The following is a 22,166-nucleotide window of genomic DNA, read 5'->3' as shown; positions in this document are numbered from 1 at the left end:
GCGAGGGCAACTGAGGGCCCTAGAGTCGTTCTCATCAAGAGTTCAGCCCCGGAGGCTTCCGTGCCATAACTCCCAAAGGTCGATGCGAACTAGGTTGAGATGGGTCGCCATGGTCCGCCAAAGCGGCCCAAGGCTCTCGGCAGGGCGGACGAGGGTGCATCTTGGCGGAGGCTGAGCTGGATCAATGTGGCAGCTCAGTCGGCAGTCACACAACAGCCTAATCAACAGCAGGCTGCCAATTCTCGTTATCTCATTGCTGGACTTGGATGCACCTAGCCGTGGACGATATGGCGGATTATGCACCCGGTCAGCTGTGGCTGCCGTTGAACGAATCAAGACCAAGACATGCGCAAGGGTCGCGGCAAACCGTCGCATTCGTCACCCTCAAACACCACCCACGAGTCTCACAACCGACACGGTGATGTTGAAGACGGCTGCCAGCGCCATAAAGGCCATCCCTACTCCGTTTTCCTGGATCTTTACCGATGTCTCTCTGTACCACCGTCTGATGCGCGCCCTGGATCCTTGACGGTCCGCCAGGTGGTCTAGGGACATGCTCAGCCTCTTGAGTACAGCCTCGACAGCGGCAATCTCCCTCCGAACGATTCGCTGCCGTTCCTTGTCGCCTAGCTCGACTTGCCTGCGCAGCCTTCGCTCCAGCTCCCTCAGTCGCTTCTTGTACTTTTCCTCGTCCTCCTGCAGGCTGTGATTCAGGTTCGCCCCAGCTGACGTGTCGACGACCGCCTTCTCCTGCTCGTAAGCTTCCTCTTGGACCTTGAGAACCACGCTCTGCTTCTCGGCTAGGTGGTAGACAAGCGCGGCAGCCTTGTCGCTGGTGCCGCGAAACTGAGTTGCGAAGGAGCCGTTGTCGATCATGGGTCGCCAGAAGTCGTCGAGGAGCTCTTGCTCCCGTCTATCGGCTTCTGCTATGTCTTCGGCTCGCAACTTGTTCCACATGGTTGTAACCAAGATGACATTCTTCAAAGCAGAGTCGCCCACGATGTCTTGAAACAGGCCCAGAGACGTCATCGCAGAGCCACTCATCCGGTTATCCAAGATCCTGTGAAGATAGAGCACTCCTTTGGTGGGAATACCCATGGCGTGTTGAGTCGCCAGATACTCTGTGATCTCGGAGAGAACCTCTGCAGACGAACGATGTGTATCGTCAAAGCCTGGTGTATCAACCACGGTAATGACTCTTGTGTTTTCCGCCGAGCCAAACTCGATATTGACGCCCTGGCATCTCATCGTCTCTGTTTCTTGATTAGCAAGATGCAAGACAAGACGACAGACGAATACACCAACCGGCTCGGAGTGAATGTCCTACTTGTGCCCCGCCTCTCTTCAGCTTGTTGATGAAGTAGCTCTTCCCGGCGCCTGTTGGGCCCATGACGAGGATGACTCCCTCGCTCTCTTTTCTCGTTCGGCTCATGGTGATATTGAGCAATGATTTCTGATCCAAGATGCGCGATCGCTGTAGGAGCGTGCAACCGCCTACTAAAGAGGAAGACACTGTAACGTTTCCCCCCCGGCAACAGGTGCCCAGGATGTCTCTAGGTGCAGCCAACACTGGGGGCTGAGACCAACCCGCAGCGCCACCCAGGTCCGTTTAGAAGCCAAAGGCAATCGTTCGCCAGCAGCACTCGCTCACGGTTGTGGGAGTCTGCCTTTTCAGCTCCGCCTGCGCACTCATGCATCCGTCAGCGCTGAGGGGGCATTCGGCAAGGCTATAGGGATTGCGGCAAGGGAGACGGCAGGCTTCTACCCAGTTATTGCGTAGCTGCATTCTAGTCTCGGCCTACTTCTCCTCTCCCGACGCAATCTCTCCCATCATCGTCATCTTTGACCGTTGATGCCGTTGCGATAATGGTTTATCACCAAATTCGGGCCTCTGCGGGGCCGTTCTTGGCAATCGCAATTGACTTTGGGACGACGTGAGTACCGCTTCTTGTTTGCGACGGCGATGGACTAACCATTACCAGGTACTCGGGTGTCTCCTACGCAGTCTCGACGTTCCCCGATTCGATTGTTCCGATCACAGGATATCCGGGCAGCGAGGTCGGATACAATGATCCAGTCCAAGTTCCGAGCGTGCTCGATCTCGATACAGGGAAATGGGGTTACGAGGTGGCACCGAGCATGAAGCCCATGAGATGGTTCAAGATGCTGCTCCTCCGGGAAGAAGATATTGGAAAAGATACTATACAAGACTCAGTATACGTGAGAGAAGCGAGACAACAACTCCGAGAGCGAGGAAGGTCAGCCGAGAACGTGGTCGCCATATTCCTGTCCAAGCTCTGGGAGCACACTCTGGCGCAACTCGGGACGAAGATGCTCGATGGTCTGCCATTCAAGGTCGCCATTACGGTGCCCGCCATTTGGCCGCCGTATGCCGAAGAGGCCATGAGACGAGCGGCCCAAGCAGCGGGTATCCTCGAATACCGACATGCCGGTGATACAACCCTAGAGCTTATCCAGGAACCTGAAGCTGCGGCACTGTCGATATTGCTTGAGCGGAGGAGTCTTCCGGAGATTGCGGCAAGTCTGAAGCTCATAGGTTACCGAGTTATGTCTAATTGCTTTCGCAGGCTAGAAACTCGTTTGTCGTTTGCGACGCGGGAGGCGGCACAGTTGTATGTGATGTCCGTCTCAATTGACAAAATCTCGACTAATTCCAAGCTAGGATGTTATCAGCTATATGATCAACTCTACGAATCCTTATCAGGTCAAAGAATGTGTAACCGGAGACGGTAAGCTGGGCTCGCGCACCTCAAGTCGTCATCCACTGACAATTGGCAGGCAAGCTAGCAGGGGCGACGTTGATCGACGAAGCATTCGTGAACCATCTCTACACCAAAACGAGCCTCAAGATTAACGACCTCGGGCGTGACGAATACCAGTCCTTCATGGCGCGATGGGAGATGAACCCGAAGAGATTGTTTAACGGCCAACCCGAACAGCCCGATTTCGTTTTCGATGCACCCATCAAGGCAGTCAGGGCATGGAATCGAGTGAGGAAAAAGACTGAGTTTCGATTAACCAGGTAGGTCAAACTTGTATGCTGTGGCTGAGCCTGGCTGACGTGCAACAGCGAGGAGATGAGATTCTTCTTTGACAAGTCGTATACTGGTATTCGGATGTTGATTAGCGAGCAACTCAGGCGAGTAAAACAGGCGACGGGCCAGAGGCCGAATGTGAGTATGACATTTTATGCCCTGTTCATGTTGAGTCTAACACTGCGGCAGCACATCTTCCTTGTAGGCGGGTTGGGCGACTCTCCTTATATTTACAATAAACTCAAAGCTCTATATCAGAACATCACCGTACTCCGGCCTCATTCCCGGTTTGTACTCATATCCTCCTCCAACGAGAGGATTATCACTGACAGAACAACTCAGGTGGTCGGCTGTAGCGTCTGGTGGTGTTATGCGGTTGCTACGAGACGGAATCATCACCCACGCATCGCCTGGTCAAGAGAAGGAGAGAATTCTAAGGTCTCTCCCCGAGGTCACTTCTCGCAGGTCACGATATAGCTACGGCATCGCGGTGAGATGCAGCATCGAATACCTTGACGACTTTGACAAGGATAAGGACGAGGTGGAGATTGATGCAGAGGGGAGGAACGTTACTTACCGGATGAAGTGGTATCTGGTCAAAGTATGTGATATAAACGAACTATCACGAGGCATCTAACGTCGAAATAGGGCGAGGAAGTACTACGCCATTCACCAGTCAAGGTTCCCTACACAAAATACGTACAAGACGAGCTCCCACCCAAATGCATCTTCTCCATCAGATACAGCCGCGAGTCTGAACCACCTAGAAGACGCGAAGGCACAAAGATCCTCTGTCAGATTGAGTGCGACTGGGATAAACCCATCGATGAGTGGAAGCGAGTAGGCAATCCCTCTGATGGGTGGAGGAAGTACGACGACCTTGCGCTAGCCATGACCTTTGAGGGGGGCCAGCCAAAGTGGCATCTCCGGGTGGGGACCAATACGGAGGTGCAGAATGTTCAGATAAAGTACATGGACTAAGGGTGTTTATATGATGACCTGATGGCTTGTTAATGATGTATTGAAGGGAGCCTTGCTTATTGGGTGTTGTTGGCGCTTAAGGGATACCAGGTTTGCCGAGTTTACAGCGGGTGCTACTCATGAATATTATAGAATTAATTGACCATGGCAATACGATCCTGAAGACAAGTCTATCATATTCTTAACCACATAGGGCGAGTCAAAAACGAGGTGCCAGGGCAGAGATATCAGTATGTCCTCCTCAAAGGAGAATTGAAATGGCATTATAAGAGCAACAAGACAGTGAGAGACATCGAAAACTAGGATATCCCTCTGATCATTTTGTTATTATAAGAGATCATATTTACCGAGAGTTTGGTCGTTCTTTGCCGTTCTGATGTCTCATCTCCTCCCCAACCCGTGTCAGCCTCGGCATCCATACTTCTTCAACATTCCCCAACCCACGGGCCAACAAAGGGGATAAATGATGCGTTCATCGATTCGATTCGCGTTCCTGAGACAACAAGGTCGAAACAAGCTTCGATCCCGCCAATCTTTGGTTCCGGAGCTAATGTCGATCTCGGCAAGCTCCCCCAATGGAGCTATTTTTCTATGACGCGGTGATGGTCAGGGGAGCTGTCATGACGACACCGAAAACAGCCATGGAAGAAGTCTTTAAAACTCTGCGATGGCTTGTTCAAGTCGAGCGGAGAGAAATTGCTCAATTGGTCTATACAACTCGACAAATTAACCCTACAAGACACCATCGATCCAACCGCCAAAATGAAGGGCAAAGACCAAGTCATCCAAGAGTTCAACGAGCTCGTCAACATGTCGGCCTCTGAGCTGGAAAGGTGGCTCAAGTCGGACGACTCCAACAGTGCAGGCTGGCCAAAGGAGGACGAGAACGGCGAGACGGTCGGGCACGATAGTGGACGCAAGATTGTCGAGATTCTCAAGGAGAATCCTGAGAAGGAGGCTGAGAAGTACACGGACGAGCAGGTTGAGCATATGCGCAAGGTTGTTTCTTACTGGTAGGATCATCTTGGCAGTCTGGTGAGGATAATACTAACCGTGGGATAGCAAGCGTCATCTTGCTCAAGAGACAAAGGGCAACAGCGAAAAGTCGGCCGAAGAGGTTAAAAAGACAAAGTCGTACGCATCGCTCAAGAACTGGGGTCACGATTTCCTCAAAGCTAAGGGGAAGGAAGACAATGAGAAGGAAGAAGAGGAAGACGACGACGACAAGCAGGCTGGTGACAAGCGAAAGACGGCTCAAAATCAGTCTGGACCAAACAAGAAGAGGGAGACTGCAAAGGGAGAGTCAGAGACCAAGGACGAGGAAGAGGAAGAGGAGATAAGCGAAGAGGATGCAGATGAGCCGAAGGAGTCCAAGACCTCCAACAGCAAGTCAAAGAACGAAAAGACATCAAACGACAAGGACGACTCTACTCCAAAGAAGGGACCTAAGAAGGGCGAGACGGTCAGCTGGAAGTGGGGACAAGGGGAGCCAGAGGGCAAGGTGCTCGACGTCAAGAGTGAAGAGTAAGATAGCCCAGAGTTGTTTGACAGTATGTGATACTGACAAAGACCAGGACTTCGATCAAGACAAAGAAGGGAAATGAGGTTACGAGGAAGGGAGATGAAGAGGATCCGGCTGTTGTGATTGATACGGGGAAGAACAAGGCGATTAAGAAGAGTCATGAGTTGAACGAGAAATAGACAGGTTGTTAAGGACGAGAACGCCATTGAACAGTAGCTTAATAGCCTGAATGACACTGGCAGCAAAAATGTTCAGCGTCAAAGATCATTGAATGAAGCAAAAAAAGAATTTATAGGAAAAGCCCGATGCGGGGGTCGAACCCGCAACCTTGAGATCGTGTACTCTGAGTAAGAGTCTCACGCTCTACCGATTGAGCTAACCGGGCGTCTTCGCCCCGGCATCAAGCCCGTCGTGAGATGGTGTTGGAGGAGGGAGCGAGTAAGCTGTCTTATACGTGGCTGCTGCTTCTAATAGTAGTATTCTTACTCAGCATAGATCGCCAAGGCACGACGTCGTCTTCAGGTACACCAGATTCGAAGCTTGGTTGAGTGACGGTTCAGTTGCTTTGGGCAACCAATACTTGGTAGCCCCTAATTACACACAGAGAGTTTCCTCTACATCCAGATGATAGGCTTACCCAAATACAGCCCAGCTATTCAATCGCTTTGACTCAAAACAACAAAACAACAAAACAACACCTCCTCTGTAGGGTAACTTTGGAAGCTTACCGTCAGCGGGGTTGCGACGCGTCCATCCACTGTGGGCCACTGAAGTGCGGCGGCGGGGGGACAGCAACAGCGGGCGCTGAGGGTGTGGGGGATTGCCCGCCCATTGTTTCATGATGTCGCTTCGCTTTGGTTGGAGACGAGAGCCGAGAGCGGGCGGCGCAGCTGAAGGAAGCTTTGCTATCGTCAACACAAACTCTACTCTTCTCTCTTCGCTAGAGACGCTTCTCCTCCCCGGCCGTCTCCTTCTCTTTTTCCTTCTTTTGTTCATCATTCTTTACCACATTTGTTTCTCATCAGTATATCGCGCCTTTCGTTCCCCCGCTTGCGTCACTCGCGATATGCTCTCTGCGCTGCCTTCTCGACCGCCATGACAAGTCGTCCTCCATCATGTGAGAAGCTCCAGATGCGATATACGCACAAGTAATTGACCAAACTTGCTCCAGGATTGAGCCGTCGATCCGTGTCCGCCGCGCAATCCATGCCAACGATGCCACCCTCCTCCGCCGAATCCTCAAGAGCCATCCCTCTCTGCTCCTCAACCCAGACTCGTCACCCTCGGGCCTCTCCAATTCCAACATGCACCTAGCCGCTCAGCTTGGCCATCGCGAGATATGCGAAGTGCTCTTAGAGCTTGGTCATGAAGATCCGTGCCCGGCCCTCAATGAGAGCCATCAGACGGCGCTGATGCTCGCCGCGGCTGCTGGACACACCGAGGTGGTACACCTCCTCTGCGAGCACGACAAGACGTGTATCCTCCGTCGCGATATTCGAGGTCGCGATGCTGTCATGGAGGCTAGCCTGGGCGGCCACGACACCATCCTCCAGCTGCTCCTCACTTACGTCCCAGGCGGACCCTACGATGCTGTCCGGCGCTCCGACGTCGAGGGAAACACGGCGCTGCACTTTGCGAGCGGGAACGGGAACCTGCTGGTGCTGCGGACGCTGCTGGCGGCGGGCGCAGACATGCACAAGCGCAACATCTGGAACTGGACGCCGGCCGCCTACAGCGCGACAGTCCAGGCCGAGGTCTACCTCAAGGGTTTGGTGAATGAGGTCGGGAAGCGGCAGCAGCAGAAGAGGGAGATTGAGACGGCCAAGAAGGGCGCTGGACTTCGTGTTGTTGACCCCACAAGTGACGATGAATGAGGCATTTGGGGGGTTACTCGGTGATGATTTGTTTTGCCAAGATGCGATGTCATGGTTTCACCGGCTGGGCTGAAGAAGTGCACGCACGCATTCTTGATTCACGTTTCTACTAGCAGCTGCGATTCGCCATATTTTTTCTTGTGTTACTATATCACGACCTTTTTTTCACTCAGCAGGCACGGAGTTAGTCTGAATTGATGTTTTTACCTCTGCTTCTTCAACTTGAGACTTGTTATCAGCTGGTTGAGCTTGTGACGCGTACGGCCCTGAATCAGGCTCTCAACCAGTCAATTCGCAACAGGGCCATCCCTAGTAAGACCCGCCGATCTCATGCACAATTACAGATGCAGGCTCCTTGTTTCAAGGAACCAACCTTTCACAGGCTCTGACAGGCTGACGGGTCCTCTTTGAGCCTCACCCATCCAGAGTCTTTCGCCCGGTCAAGTGATGGGGGGCGCAAAGAAAGGGCTGCGTGCCATGCTCATGTGTGACGCACCATGGTACCGGTCCGGCCGCGTATCACGGCAGACATGACATGGGCCCAGTGCCACGCGCCCGGCTCTACTCTCTTGAGACTCTTGTTAGCCTTCGTCCAGACAAGCCCCTCCCTTGGATGCCCTCCCTCTTGACGTAATGACTGGTGAATCACTTGTAGTTTATGGGTTGTCTCGACCCCAAAAAACAGACACTCACCACCTTGAGCCGTCTTGACTCTTTTCTCACTTGAATCATGGTTCAACACTCGTTACTTGATCATGTCCATTCCTCTGCCTCAGCCAACTATATATTGGACAGCCTCGTCTTACTGGTCTCCTGCCTTTCCTCGTGAGCACTCATCAGCCTTCTCAGCTCTTCACCACAGCCTCTCTTTGCCTCAGACGATCCTCCTCCATGTCCAGCTCCGCCTCCGCACCTCTCCGCTGCAGGACCATCAACGACGTCAACCTCCCCGCGCCCGCGACAAAGCTCATCATCACCCAGCACCTCCAAGCCTCCCGCGACTCTCCGTACTGGGCCTGGATCATCGTGGGCGCCTTTTACGACAGTGACAACAACATCGTCTGGAGCACCGAGATCTTTGCGGGTCACCTGGACGTCGAGGTCGACTCTGACGAGGAGAGCGGCGACGGTGAGAGCGTGAGTGCTTCGTCTGAGGTTGGGCTGAGTGACTCTGAGGACACGGATTCAGCATCAGGTACGTCTTGCTTCTTGTACATGGGATGTAGACCATTCACTCCCAGAATTGGTCGATATAAACCCCCAGTACCCCCCTCGAGCTCCCCTTTTCTGATGGCTGTCCAGACATCTACTCCTCCGGCTCAGAAGACGATCTCAACATTGGCCTCCCTCATCGATACCGAGACGAAGCTCCTCCTGCCCCCGAAGTTCGCCAAGTCTACCCTTACTGGTACGAGAGTACGCCATACGTCGAGCCCTCTGTCGATTCCTACGCCGCGACCTACGCTCCCCTCCCCGAGACCTGGGACCCGACGCGTCAAGGGCCAGTACCTGGATACTGGCAAGCCTCGTTCGATCCAGAGATTCGCCGTTGGGTTCACACCTGGCAGCCCTTGTGTTGACGACCTCCTCCTCCTCCCTCAACCTACCTCGTCACCATGTCCGGCGGCTGGAACCCCGTTTCTGGACGCGATGCGTCTGGTGCTCGTCCTGCCTTTGCTCCCGTTGGCGCTCCCATGCCGACGCAGGGGCAGCCATACATCCCTCACTACGGGGGACCTGCGCCTCAATACCACGGTTACGTGACTTACACCGGTGGTATTCCCTACAGCCACCTCGCCCCGCCCACCTACCCCATGCAGCCTCCCATGGGTGGGTTTTACACCCAGAAGACGTTGGCCTACCAGCCCAATGGGACAGGCAATGTCCCTCGACAACCTCAACCTCACCCCGCCATCGACACCAACATGCCAGCCGCCCAGATGACCAACTCCTCCGGGGGTGTTGGCTGTGAGCCTGGCTACAACTACTTCTTCCCCGCTGAGCATGCCAAGATGCACGTCTTCAAGAGCAAGACACCTCCCTGGCAGCTCCCCGAGAACACGCAGATCCCCTTCATCGCCTCTCACGTCCCCTGCGGGACCAAGCTGGGCGACCTGCTCAAGGGATTCGGCTGCACCAACCCGGTGCCCAAGAAGAACCTCTGCTTCGAGGTCTACGCTGGTGGGAACGGGAAGTGGTACAAGGGATTCTGCTTCGCTGGTGACGAGAAGGAGCAGCTGAAGAAGACGATCAAGGATGTTGGTTGGGGGCCGGACAGGACTGGGGAGCCGGGCGCGAAACCCATTGTTTGTCTTTGGTTCTGCAAGGGTTGATGAGTTTGAGAGTGATACCCCTGGGATTTTTGTTCTTCACGGTTTAGCATTGGGAGTTTGAGGCGCTTAGAGGCGTAGTTAGATGCACTGGTCTGTTTTTCATAGTGAGCTTTGTTGCTGATGTAAATTGATTGCTCATCTTTTGAACATGATGTCTCATATGAGGCTCTGAAGTGAGATCTTGAAAAATGTTGCACAAAACCTGGCACAACAGGCGGTTACAGTGAGGGTAACCGGGAGTCTCTTAATGGGAACCTTGCATGGAAATTCAGCTTCGGGGTGTTACTGACCACCATCCAGGCACGCGGTCGCAAAAAAACTTAAGACACCAAGACACCCGCGATCGCTAAGATGGCAGAAAGAGCTGACTTGACAGCCTAATTATTAGTAAACTAGGGGATGAATAAGAGAAATAAAGGTATAATCACTTTCTAATATTATGAAATTACTTATGATAACTTTATTAAAATTCTTAGGCCTTAAACCTAGTCTTTTTGCCATGATAATTAGAGAGGGTTGGTTTAGTGTCTCATGTTTTTTAACGACCGCGTGCCAGGGTAGTTGAGCCAGGAGGTTTAGATCTGGCTTGGAGTCATTGAGAGGTGGAACGGGAGCTTCCTTGGATTCGAGGCGAACTAACTTGAAGCAGGTAGAAAGAAATGACCCCTGAGTGTCTTCTTTCTTTGAAAACAGCTTGAGTTCTTGTTGATGTGCTCAGCTGCTTCTGGCGTGGATACTGTGCGACATGTGCGGCGGTGAGGTGGTTATTTCATAAGGAGCGGATATGATGTGAACTTGGCATTGGTTCTTCTTTCTTAGCGTGACTTAATGAAGATAATGAGGGTATTGCAAGCCTGAACAATTATCTATGCAAGAACAGATACTTGGCAGAGCCTGTATTACCTCGTGATAGCCTAAAGATATTAAATGACTATTAAGTAGATTGTACAATCTTAGACTACGTTATAATAAGAAAGATATGCTGACTCTAAGTAAGTCTTTAGGCATTGAGTAAATAATTCAGAGACTCCACCGCCTTGGATTATTATCCATTGATATACATGTACCTTCTCAGTGACCCTGTTGAATATCACATCTGGTTTTATAACACTCACACCAAATTGCCTTCCAAGCTCAAACGGAACTTTAGAGAACGAGAGCCAGCAGAAGGGTGATTGAAGGATAATAGTAAAAAAGAGAAAAGGACACAACGAGATTGCTTGAGTAGACTTCCCTCCCTCCTTGCAGCGGTCAAGTCCGAAGTGTCACGATGGTCTCAGCTGATATCAAGCCCAATATGAAATCTCCACCAAGGGGTAAGCTAGTCAGACGAGGTTTTGTAAAATCTCACCTTGTCGCCCTTTCTCATGTCGTTTGAGAAGGATCATGTTATCACGGGATGCGCCAAGGGCTCCCCACATGGGCCAACAAGGGTGAGCCGCAGCGGAGACGAGGAACTCGGCACTTGGCCGCAGTGAGAATGATGTCATAGCCTGCTTCTTAACGACCTGATGGACTTGGGCTCAAAAAAGACCAAGTCAAACAAGGAAGGAGGAAAAGGATCTAGCCCAAGAAGAACCTCGCTTCCCCAACTTCAACTCCGCACGGAGACCCCGCAAGATGCGGAAGCGGTATGGAGAGAGATTCTAGGCAGCAGAATAAAAGAGAATTTGGGGAGGAGAAGAATTAATTCGGTTGCCTGGAAGCTACAGGGGTAGGGGATGCAACGTAGTGCGGCTCTCCGGGAGGGATCTAGAACCAGGTCCATGTGCGGCTGCTCCAGTTGGACCAGTAGGATGTTAATTCTCTTGGAGTTTCAATGTCTTTAGTTCGAGGAACGGGTGAGGGATTCGGTTGACGTGCCGAGAACCGAGAGACGATCAGGGGACGTTGTTCCTGTGGGTGATGTCCCCCTGAGTAGTCATGATACTCCAAATAATGGGACAGGGGAGAGTTACTCCAACGCAGGGGAGGTGTTAAGGGTGAAGCCATCGTGTGATTGTCTGAGAGTGACTACTACGTTGTAAGAACACCTTGATGCCCGACCTCGCTTAGAATTAACAATCAAAGAAGGAAACTCGAATAAGCCATGTCTCACCGTTCTCTCAGTCAACCTCGAAGGATCTGACAACTCCTGCAAGTAAAACTCAATTCGAGCTGCCAAACCCGACGTGGCGTCCGCTCGGGAGGCGTTTGATATTCAACCCGCCTCCAACGCCCGATTAACCTCAATGTTAACGCCCGCGCTAGCATTCATCTCCGATTAAATCCCCTCACTTTCCAGGCTGAAGCATTTCTCTCATGGTGAGTGGTTGGAAAGCTAGCGTGAGGCGTTCTTGGTCTGGAAACCCCGACATCTAACCCCGAGATCTGGGCCATGATAACACGCCACTAAGGTCTCCATGGCTGAAAGAGGTTGGACTGGAGATGGAGTGGACGGGAAGTTTGTTCCGGGGTTGAGGCAAATGTCAATTGAAGATGTTGGTGGGATCTGATCAACGGCCACGATGTTTTTATGAACGTCATTGCATCAAGATCAAAGGTTTAAACACAATTGAGTATGGCCAATGGTGTAAACTAGTCGACGTGAGATTCAAATGATATTCTCGAGCCTCACATCAATAAAGAGATCTCCATGTCATGACACCAATGGCTGGTGAAGGATTCAAAAGCGAATACCTTCAACACACCCTTCTCCACAACAAGGGCCTCAACAAAACCATGTGAGCTTATTCAATGGGAACAACCGCATCAGGTTATCCCGCTCGCAAAGTTTCACCAATGACATCCCCTCGCTTGCAAGATGCGAAAAATGACTCGTGGGGTCTTTTTTATTCTGCTGCCTTGCGCTTGTTTGACACGGACTTCTCAGCCAAGCAGCCAAGATCAGCCGCTTTCGTTACTAACGGGAATAAACGATTGTCTCCCATGTTCCTTGTTTCAGGGAAAGAGCTGGGCGCAGGGCTTTTTTCGTATACGGTCGTGATCAGCAGTCAAAGGGGCCGTTTATCTTGATGCCCAGCCGGGAAACGGATGCAGTGCTACACTACACAGGAGACGCATGCCGTCAGACTCGCCCTCAGAAGTCACAGACAAAATAGAGTCCAACCCTCGTTAATCTGATGTCAGAGGTAGAGAGTGCCGTTAGTTGCCGTCCCACACACCCCCCTTGTCAACGGGAACTGTCCATCCATTCAAGAGTCTCGGAATTCTGCTGCCTGGCTACCAATGTCTCTTTCTCGTCTGATGGGGACCGTTTTTGGTCTGTTCTCAGCTCTCGATCGTGGCGTGGGAAAAAGATCTTCTCTTTATTGTGGATCGTGGCTTGCTCGTTTTTGTTCACTTCATGTTGATCTTTTCAGTCAAGCAAGTCTTTCAATTGTGACGCAACTTGGCAGGAAAAGTATTTTTCGCAACGGGCAAGCTTTTGCCAAGGAGATAAGAGAAAAAAAGATACATGATTGACTAACAATTGGCACAGCATCTCACCGCGTAACGCGGTTAAGAAGATAGGAACCGCCACACACCTCTTGGCTATCGGCCCGAACAGGGGCCCATGTGCCGAGAGGCAAGCAGGGGATGCCAAGGATCTGCGGAGGAAGACTCCACTTCTAAGCTGGGGTTTGTTTTGTTGGAGGAGGTTGTGGAGAATTGCACCTCGAACCACGACGTCGAAACTCAACTCTCAGAGTGAGTGTGTTCAGTGGAGAAGATCACATGGTAGAGTGTAACTACTCTATACGGTTATCCGTTTTTCGTATAGTATGCGGGATACTAGCGTCCCGCGGAGACAGGCTCCTTGTCCCATCATGGTGATACTACTCATGACACACGCCCCCGGTGATCTCCTGATCCCCGGAAGCTGCTTGAACTTGGAAACGGCTGTGGGACGGGGGCAAGGACCTGGGGTTACTCTCTCCTCCATGGAGGACAGACGGGCTTCTCCATCTGGGGGATCGACGGGGAAGACCAAGAGACACAAATACCCGCCGTGTCGCTCCTCATTTCCCCAGATCATCCACTTCATCTTCTCCATTGTCTCACATAGGAAGAGTACAGACTCTCTTAAGCCTCTTCTTTGGGTCCAGTCTTGTTCTTTTTACAGAGTTTGAAGCGCTGCTTCTTGATTGACGCCCACAATGGCTGATCACCAGTATGTGAAGCTCTTACCTGGAGAGAGCAACTGTTGACAATCCCAGATCAAAGGGCACGCAGCCCGATGTCATTACTGACGACCGACCCATGAAAATGTCCCACGACGATGAGAAGCCCTCAGCTACCATGGCCGAGCAAGCAGCCGACCTCACCGCCAACCTCGAGGCCAAGTATGCCCTCCTCAACCCTCACTACGTCCTCTCCTCTAACAGCAAACCAGAATCAAGAACCCTCTTGAGGGAATCCCCAAGGCCCAACTAATGGCCGACGTCGAAGCCTGGGCCGATCGCAAAGGTCTCACCGACCACGTCCCCGTCCTCAAAAAGGGCGCCCTCGTAGCCCAGAACCCAAAGTCTATCCGCCACATTGACGGCGAGCACAAGCTCACAGACCGCGAGGTCGAGGTCCTCGAGCGAGAGGTCACCCACCGCTGGGACATGCCCTGGAAGCTCATCCTCACCATTGCTACCTGCTCGATCGGCGCTGCGGTGCAGGGATGGGATCAGACTGGTTCCAACGGCGCAAACATCTTTTTCCCGAGGTTTATGGCATTGGTGGTAAGACTACAAGAGACAAGCTTCTGGTTGGTATTGTAAACGCTGGTCCTTATATCGGCTCTGCGTAAGTGTCTTTCTCGACAACTCGACAAAACTCACCACTTACAAGAATAGTTTCATCGGCTGCTGGCTCTCCGACCCTATCAACAACCTCTGGGGCCGTCGCGGTGTCATCTTCTTCTCGTCTCACTTCTGCATCTGGCCCGTCATCGGTTCCGCCTTTTGCCACACCTGGGAACAGCAGCTAGCCTGCCGTATCCTCATGGGTATCGGCATGGGTGTCAAGGCTTCGACGGTGCCCATCTACGCCGCCGAGAACGCTCCCGCTTCCGTACGAGGCGCCCTCGTCATGTCATGGCAGATGTGGACAGCCTTTGGAATCTTCCTGGGTACAGCTTTCAACCTCGCAGTCTTCCACGTCGACAGATCCATCAACTGGCGTCTCATGCTCGGAGCCCCTTTTATCCCTGCAGTGCCGCTCATGTGTCTGATCTACCTCTGCCCCGAGTCTCCTCGTTGGTACATGAAGAAGAACAGATACCCCGAGGCCTGGGAGTCTCTGATGAAGCTTCGACACGACCCCATCCAGGTTGCTCGCGACATTTACTACATCAGCGCCCAGCTCGAGATTGAGGATCAGCTTGTTGGACAGACCAACTACGTCAGCCGCTTCACCCAGCTCTTCACCATCCCCCGTGTCCGCCGTGCTTCGCTCGCTGCTTTCACTGTCATGATTGCTCAGCAGATGTGCGGTATCAACATTATTGCTTTCTACTCTACTACTGTCTTTAAGGAGGCCGACATGACCGAGTTCCAAGCCATGCTTGGTTCCTTCGGTTTTGGTCTCGTCAACTGGCTCTTCGCTTTTCCAGCCTTCTGGACCATCGACACTGTAAGTTAAACATCTACCAGGAACCGTTCACAGCTAACAACCTCCAGTTTGGCCGACGAAGCCTCCTCCTCTTCACCTTCCCCCAGATGACATGGACCCTCCTCGCCGCCGGTCTCTGTACCCTCATCTCCCCCGACACTGGCACCCTCCGAACCGCCCTGGTGTGTCTCTTCGTCTTCATGTTCGGCGCCTTCTACTCCCCCGGTGAGGGTCCCGTGCCCTTCACCTACTCCGCCGAGGTCTTCCCCTGTCCCACCGTGAGACTGGCATGGGCTTCGCCGTCGCCACATGTCTCTTCTGGGCCGCAGTCCTTGGAACCTCCTTCCCCTTCATCCTCGACCGTCTGCAAACCGTGGGCGCCTTTGGTCTGTACGCAGGTTTCAACGCCGTCGCATTCGTCATGATCTTCTTCTGGGTCCCCGAGACAAAGCAGCGCACCCTCGAGGAACTCGACTGGGTCTTTGCCGTTCCCGTCCGCAAGTTTGCCAGCTACCAGCTCCGCGTCGCTCTCCCTCACTGGTTCAAGCGCTGGATCCTCTTTGACCGCACTGCCAAGAAGGAGCCCCTGTACCACTTTGAGACCATCGCCAACGTCAGCAACTCTGACATTGAGACTCCTGGTGGAAAGATGTAAGATGCTGGGTGGGATGAGGATATGACCGATACCCACTCGTTAAGATTGCTTTGAAATTTTGGTTGCATTTGGCGGTGTTTTGATAGCAAGCCGGAGATGGGACTTGCATTGAGAGAAGTTACATATCTTGGGCATATCTGCCCTGCATAGCTATAGTGTAAATGGCTTATTCACATCAAACCCGTACTACTGCTTCCGTGACCTTTATTTGCCCTGTCTATTGAAACAATTGATGCCGTGTGACCATGAGACCAACACGCGAATCACACTACTATGGTATCGGATGATCCTCTACTGAATATGTGAATAGAAGATTATAAAGATCATGACTATCCTCTCTGTTCTGAAACTCATGGAAACTCGAGAAATTGTGTTAGTAGGCAGATATGGTATCTATAGGGAATCCTTCCAATGCCCTTGCTTGCAACATACAACTAAACACACTCTTGATCGAACACATAGTAATATCTATACTCTATAGAATTTCTCCCATCCAATTAAAGCGAATCTACTGCTTCTCGCCCTTTCTTCCCTTCCAGTGCTTCCTCATAGCCTTCAGCAACCCCCAAGCCAAAACCCGATAAACCACCACGCACACCGCCAAGATGCCAACGTTCACAACTGGATCGACGTCAAACTTGTAAAGCTCCAGTACATCCTGCCCCGTCTCAATTGGACACCTTCCGTCAGGCAGTCGCTGCGCATCATTGCACGTAAACTCGACCCCTCGGAGCGAATACGGCGCGACGGCACGGGTGGCGTAGCGGATGGGCGAGAGGTAGTTGAAACCCTTGAACAACTCAGGCATGTCGATGGAGAGGACGCCTGCCATACTGTTTGCAACGGATAGAAAGATACCCATGACGTTGACGGCGAAGCCCGTGTGTCCAAAGAGAGTGTTGAACATGATACCCAGACTCTCGCCGCAAGAGACGATACCAAAGCATGAAAAGACGCAGACAAAGTACATGGTCACCGTCCGAGGCAGACCAACAGCAATAGCGCCGAGGACACCAAAGACCAGGCAACTGACAATTTCAAAAGGTACCTCGAGAATGGTGTATGACGCGAGGAACGCCTCGACGCTGTAGACTCCGTCGTCGTCTTCCCTGTAAAAGACGTCTCGCTCGTTGGGGTACACAGCTACATTCTGCAACATGCCGACAAAGTAAAAAGCGCCGATCTCCTGGACGAAACCCATTCTGTTCTGGACTGAGTAGTAGTCGTTGTGGAGGGGGGCGAAGAAGAGGGCGAGAACGATGGCGAGGCCGATGACTTGCATGAGGCGGGCCATGATGAGCTCGGGCTGACGGCGGGTGTTGATTATGGCGCGATGGAGAAGAAGAGGGAGTGACGTTGTGATTGAGGCTCGTTTGCGGATGAGGGCTCCAAGTTCGGCGGGAGTTGAGAGGTTGGCCTTGTTGAAGGATCGTCGTGGAGTTTGTTGCTTCGGTTGCGATAGAACTGTCGGGGGTGAAGCAGATAGACCCTCCTTCTCTGCTCCCTCGATATTATCTCTCTTTCGTTTCCTTCGTCTCGTTCTCGAATATCAGGGAGTCGGCCACTTGAAACACCATCTTCTTTCCAGCTTTGGATCAACCTTTGCACTCGTTCACGAGATTCAGCCTCTCTCTCTTCCTGCTGCAAGTCAACAGTAATCATATCCAACGCAAAGTCTGCCGGGTTCGTATGCTGAGGGCAGTCATAGCCATGTCGGGCCAGATATCCAAGCATGTCTTTTCCAGGGCCAGAGTAAACCTGCGAGCCGCCTCGCGCCAAAAGAAGTACGTTGCCAAACTCCCTGAACAGATCGGAACGAGCTTGGTGGATCGTGAGAATGAGAGTTCGTCCTTCGTTGGCAAGTCCCTGAAGCACTTCCATAATCGAGTTCGCGGTAAAGGCGTCAAGACCCGATGTCGGCTCGTCGAGCAGCAAAATGCGAGGATCAGTCAACACCTGGACAGCGATGGAGACACGACGCTTCTCTCCTCCAGAGATACCCTTGACCAGCTCACCGCCAATCAGGTTATCAGCGCAATCTTTCAATCCCATCTTGAGCAGTACTTCTTCGGCTCGACGATTCTTTTCTTCCTTGCTCATGAAAGACGGAAGACGCAGTCCGGCCGCAAACCGAAGTGTCTCGCGGACTGTGAGGGACGGCAGAAGAGCATCGTCATCTTGGCAGACGTAGGAACAGACGGACCGGATGACCGAATCTGAGGGAACAGCACCGTTGAAGGTGAGTTTCCCGGCTGGACGATACTTGGTGCCCATCGAGTTTCGTAGTCGCAGAGCCATAGCGTTGAGGAGTGATGTCTTGCCACTTCCCGACGGTCCCATGATGACGTTCAAAACCCCAGCATCAAAGGTCGCATTGACAGGGTTGAGGATTGTCTTGGTGGGCAGCTTCTTGCCAAGTGGACTCCTCTTGTCAATCTTCAAGGCAAACTTGTCAAGTCCCAAGTCGATAGCGCGAACATCGGCGATAGACCTCGCAGTCATCTTCTCCTTTCCGGCAGACAAGTCGGTATCCGAGACACGAGGACGAGCAATCGTCATTTCGACCTTGAAGAAGTGCAGCCCGATTGTTGAGAGTACCAGGAAGAAGACGACGAAAGCCACCATGACGATGATGGGGCGGGCAACCCAGTTGCTGGGAAAGCCGAGTGACTCCATCACGTATTTGCCGGTGTACTGTTTACACCTTGGGTCGGATTCTCCACCAGGATAGGGGCAGTCGTAAAAGTTGCCTTCAAACTCGTTCCCAGCGTATGCTCCAAAGGCATAGAACTGGTCTTGTTAGCATAAGACGTTGAGAGCTCAGGAGAATCCAAAGGCATACCGTGTAAGTAATCCACTTCAACCATCGCACATATACCGGAATGCTGTTGGCTTGAATAAACATGCCACAAGCCATACTCTGCAACGTAAACACCATGTTCGCAATCAAACTCGCCCCAGGAAAGTGTCTAACTGCGGCCACGCAGGTCATGGCACAGGTCACAGCGATGTACTGCGTTAGAAGACTAATGGCGAAGAAGATAAAGAACTTTTCCACGTCGCGGTCGAAGCCTGCCATGAAGTAGAGAATCACGGAGAAGAAAAACGGCACGGGGACATCTTCTGTCGGCATTCGGGCCAATCTTCGAGAGAGGATGTAGGGCAGGGCGTCAACACAGTCTTCTGAAGATTCGCGGTCAAAGGTGGGAATGTCGATCGTCATGCGGTATACCTCAAAGATGAGGATGAGATAGCCCTGGAGACCGGCAGCAGTGTATAGTCCACCTTGTCGGGATCGGATACCGGGTTGATCGCGGCCGAGGTCGTAGAAGAGATAGCCCGTCACGAGACCCATGAATATGGACTCCATGATGGAAGCCATCATTCCCAACGGGTCGCGATATGTCACCTTGAGGGTACGATCGGTAAGAACAGTTAGTTGTCTTGCGAACCCGGCATGTTTCTCTGCTCGCTTGTTTCGTTTTCGGTGCCGAACATCGATGGGCGTGTCAAGCGGTGTGAACTGCTTTGCGCTTTCTTGGTTCCATGCGGTCTTCAGCTGCTCAACTCTAGCAGTTGTCTCTTGTTCCAACTCGGGAGTGCGATTATCGACAGCGGCAATGTCGATGATGAACTCGGCCGGATTCACAAATGGCGGAAGCTGATAGCCGAGATCTCCAAACCAAGGGACAGAGTCCTTGACAGGTCCTGAGTAAACAGGGCTGCCCTTGGTTAGGACGATCAAGTTGTCAAAGAGATCCCAGATCTCAGACCGAGGTTGATGAATGGTCGTGATGATGGTTCGGCCCTTTTGGGCCAGCTTCTTCAACGTTCGGACGAGTTGGTAGGCGCTTGTAGCGTCGAGGCCAGTGGTAGGTTCGTCGAGGAAGAGGACGGACGGGTTGGCCAGTAGTTGAACACCGATGCTGGTTCGTCGCTTCTCGCCGCCCGAACACCCATGATGTTGGGAGTTTCCAATACGGGTATTGGCACACTCCTTCAGACCAAGCTCAAGAATAACTTCCTCCACGACCCTGGTTCGATCTTCGGCAGTGGTTGATGGGGGAAGTCTCAAATCGGCCGAATACTTCAACGTCTCCCTAACGGTGAGGGTCGGCAACAGAATATCCTGCTGCATAACATAGGCATGTCGCACGCTATGTACCCCAACCTGATCGTTGAAAGTAGCGACTCCGTCTTGGCTGAGCCTGGGACTCATAACTCGTTCGGCAACAGTGTTGAGAAGAGTCGTCTTTCCTGAACCACTCCCTCCGATGATGGCAGTCAATGTCCCTGGCTGGATATCTGCATTCACCGAGTGAAGCAGCGACTTCATCTTGGGGCTGGTGTTGAACTTGTTCGCAAACAGCTGTGGGTACGTCGCCGGCTCGACCCATGATGGTGCTGTATCAACCGACACAGCGAGGTCGCGGAGCTGAACCCGAACGGTCTGTACATCGTCAAGGGAAATGTTTCCCGCGCCGGATAGAGAGAAACGTCGACTGTCGCGCTGCTGATTGCTAGGTTCTATGGATGTGTCCAACGAGCTCGCCCTGTCCATCTTTTCGATGTCGACGGCGTTGGACGGGTCATGATGAGGCATCTTGGTCAACAACGGTATTATCTGTTGGTCCAAGCTCGGGACATTATGGCAGCTCGAGTGAAAGCAAAATAGAACTCGTAGATTGAAAGATTTGGTTATTCGAGGGCCTGTAGTGTTGGTTGTAAATCAGTCTATGACGCCGCAGCAAGAGTTGGGATGGATGCCAAGTCTAGATTTCACATGGACGAAGCAAACATTTCATATAAATCGACCCATGACCCTTTTAGACCATGGACAAGAATATGTAAACGAGGTCCATGGTAAATACCCGCCGCCGGGATCTTATTTGCCGCAAAGAGCTCCATCCTTTCTAGGCGAGGTGTCGAAAAGTGAGGTGACGGCCACTAAAAGTTACGGTGGAGATCTAGCCGCCGAACCGAGGGCGGGGGAATACTCAAAGAGAGGCGGCCGCCAAGAAAAGATCCAGAAGCATCGGGGGGCACCGCTGTCAAAGGGCCGAGATTGGGGGGCGTCTGCGATTGGTGGTCTTTTGCAGTTGGTAGTGGTGGGAAGCTCTGGCTGACGTGGATGAGGAGAGGGAGATGAGCTCGGAATGGGGCTTTCCCGAGGGGAAGCTTGGACGGTCTAGGGACAAAGAGGGAGGTGTCAAAGATGATGGATGCATGATGGAGGTGGTTGGTGACCGTAACGTAGTAGTTTTTACCTATTTAATATTGTATTTTGACATGACTGTGATGCCCTCTTCCTTGAGATCCATGATATTGTTTGGGCTAAAGAAGCGTCCGTTGAAGATGTTGATAGCTACTCTCTAGCGCCATGAAGCACCCCTCCCTCAGGGTCCTGTAGGGCAAAATGGCACGATACTCTGTCGAGTTCAGATGAGCTCCCACGTCCAACAAGCACAAAAATCCCCTCGCTAATCAAGCCGAGCCGTCGATCCCCTTGCAACATTCTTTCTTTTCACCTCCCATTAAAGTTTCTCGCTCCACGTCGGCTGCGAAACGAAGCATGCGCCATGTAACGGCTTGCAGCTCGCTTAGACACGCGATCATGCAAGTTCGGCCGACAATCACTTTGAATGTCCGGATATATTGGGTGTATCCGTAGCCCACGCGGACGATGGACGCCCGGTTTTGCTCGATTCGGCACTTGAGGGTCGTAAGCGAGGTCTGGGCTTTCAAGTTTCATTTGCGACGCCAAGGATCATGTCGTATACGATACATTATTCGCGACTTGAACCATTTCTAGAATGGCGGTGGCTTTGAGATCTCGGGTGCAGCATGTAGGGGATCAGATCTGATGTGACTGTTTGAGGTACTTGCTCCGTAACGTGTTTGACTGCTTGTGAGATATCTTGCCAAGTGTGTTGAATATGCATAAAACCTTGGCGGCGTGTAAAAGCCAACTAGAATGGCTGCGTATAATGATCAACACCTTAAAGTTAAGTACAGTGCATTTAGTTATGTCTTGAACACGATACCTAGGTACCCATGTGAAGCTATCACCAGAATATTGCTCGGCTGGCTAAATAAACATCCTTCCACTCCGCAAGCTAAATTAATGCCCCATCAACAGAGACGATCCATGGATAACGAAAT

General features: G+C 52.1%; 7 protein-coding genes across 7 annotated transcripts; 5 read left to right on the top strand and 2 right to left on the bottom strand.

The window, feature by feature from the left end:
- Positions 1–384: 384 nt before the first annotated feature.
- Positions 385–1,432, bottom strand: MRS44_007252 (uncharacterized protein; the record flags this gene model as incomplete). The annotated part of the gene is made up of 2 exons (XM_046281455.1): positions 385–1,253; positions 1,306–1,432. 2 exons carry the CDS (start codon positions 1,430–1,432, stop codon positions 385–387), a joined length of 996 nt encoding a protein of 331 aa, XP_046129217.1.
- A 434-nt stretch (positions 1,433–1,866) lies between these two features.
- MRS44_007251 (uncharacterized protein) lies at positions 1,867–4,037 on the top strand (the record flags this gene model as incomplete). Its single annotated transcript, XM_065620460.1, has 8 exons — positions 1,867–1,934; positions 1,983–2,633; positions 2,695–2,750; positions 2,800–3,043; positions 3,092–3,194; positions 3,246–3,343; positions 3,399–3,657; positions 3,705–4,037. 8 exons carry the CDS (start codon positions 1,867–1,869, stop codon positions 4,035–4,037), a joined length of 1,812 nt encoding a protein of 603 aa, XP_065476532.1.
- A 762-nt stretch (positions 4,038–4,799) lies between these two features.
- MRS44_007250 (uncharacterized protein) lies at positions 4,800–7,433 on the top strand (the record flags this gene model as incomplete). The annotated part of the gene is made up of 5 exons (XM_046279608.2): positions 4,800–5,050; positions 5,100–5,561; positions 5,612–5,715; positions 5,855–5,906; positions 6,731–7,433. The coding sequence occupies 5 exons, from the start codon at positions 4,800–4,802 to the stop codon at positions 7,431–7,433; spliced, it is 1,572 nt and encodes a 523-aa protein (XP_046129219.2).
- Positions 7,434–8,324: 891 nt separating this feature from the next.
- On the top strand, positions 8,325–9,013 carry MRS44_007249 (uncharacterized protein; the record flags this gene model as incomplete). The annotated part of the gene is made up of 2 exons (XM_046282230.2): positions 8,325–8,628; positions 8,736–9,013. The coding sequence occupies 2 exons, from the start codon at positions 8,325–8,327 to the stop codon at positions 9,011–9,013; spliced, it is 582 nt and encodes a 193-aa protein (XP_046129221.1).
- A 36-nt stretch (positions 9,014–9,049) lies between these two features.
- MRS44_007248 (uncharacterized protein) lies at positions 9,050–9,766 on the top strand (the record flags this gene model as incomplete). Its single annotated transcript, XM_046282231.2, has 1 exon — positions 9,050–9,766. One exon carries the CDS (start codon positions 9,050–9,052, stop codon positions 9,764–9,766), a length of 717 nt encoding a protein of 238 aa, XP_046129222.1.
- Positions 9,767–13,905: 4,139 nt separating this feature from the next.
- Positions 13,906–16,004, top strand: MRS44_007247 (uncharacterized protein; the record flags this gene model as incomplete). Its single annotated transcript, XM_065620459.1, has 6 exons — positions 13,906–13,919; positions 13,966–14,091; positions 14,142–14,478; positions 14,588–15,370; positions 15,418–15,619; positions 15,679–16,004. The coding sequence occupies 6 exons, from the start codon at positions 13,906–13,908 to the stop codon at positions 16,002–16,004; spliced, it is 1,788 nt and encodes a 595-aa protein (XP_065476531.1).
- Positions 16,005–16,512: 508 nt separating this feature from the next.
- Positions 16,513–20,607, bottom strand: MRS44_007246 (uncharacterized protein; the record flags this gene model as incomplete). Its single annotated transcript, XM_065620458.1, has 3 exons — positions 16,513–17,533; positions 17,605–18,794; positions 18,847–20,607. 3 exons carry the CDS (start codon positions 20,605–20,607, stop codon positions 16,513–16,515), a joined length of 3,972 nt encoding a protein of 1,323 aa, XP_065476530.1.
- Between the last annotated feature and the right edge of the window lie 1,559 nt (positions 20,608–22,166).

The sequence above is a fragment of the Fusarium solani genome (assembly GCF_023522795.1).
Source record: "Fusarium solani strain SB1 chromosome Unknown bctg00000004, whole genome shotgun sequence".
Lineage (NCBI taxonomy): Eukaryota > Fungi > Ascomycota > Sordariomycetes > Hypocreales > Nectriaceae > Fusarium > Fusarium solani.
The sequence above is the reverse complement of the archived record's forward strand: the minus strand, read 5'-3'. Positions and strand labels throughout refer to the sequence as shown.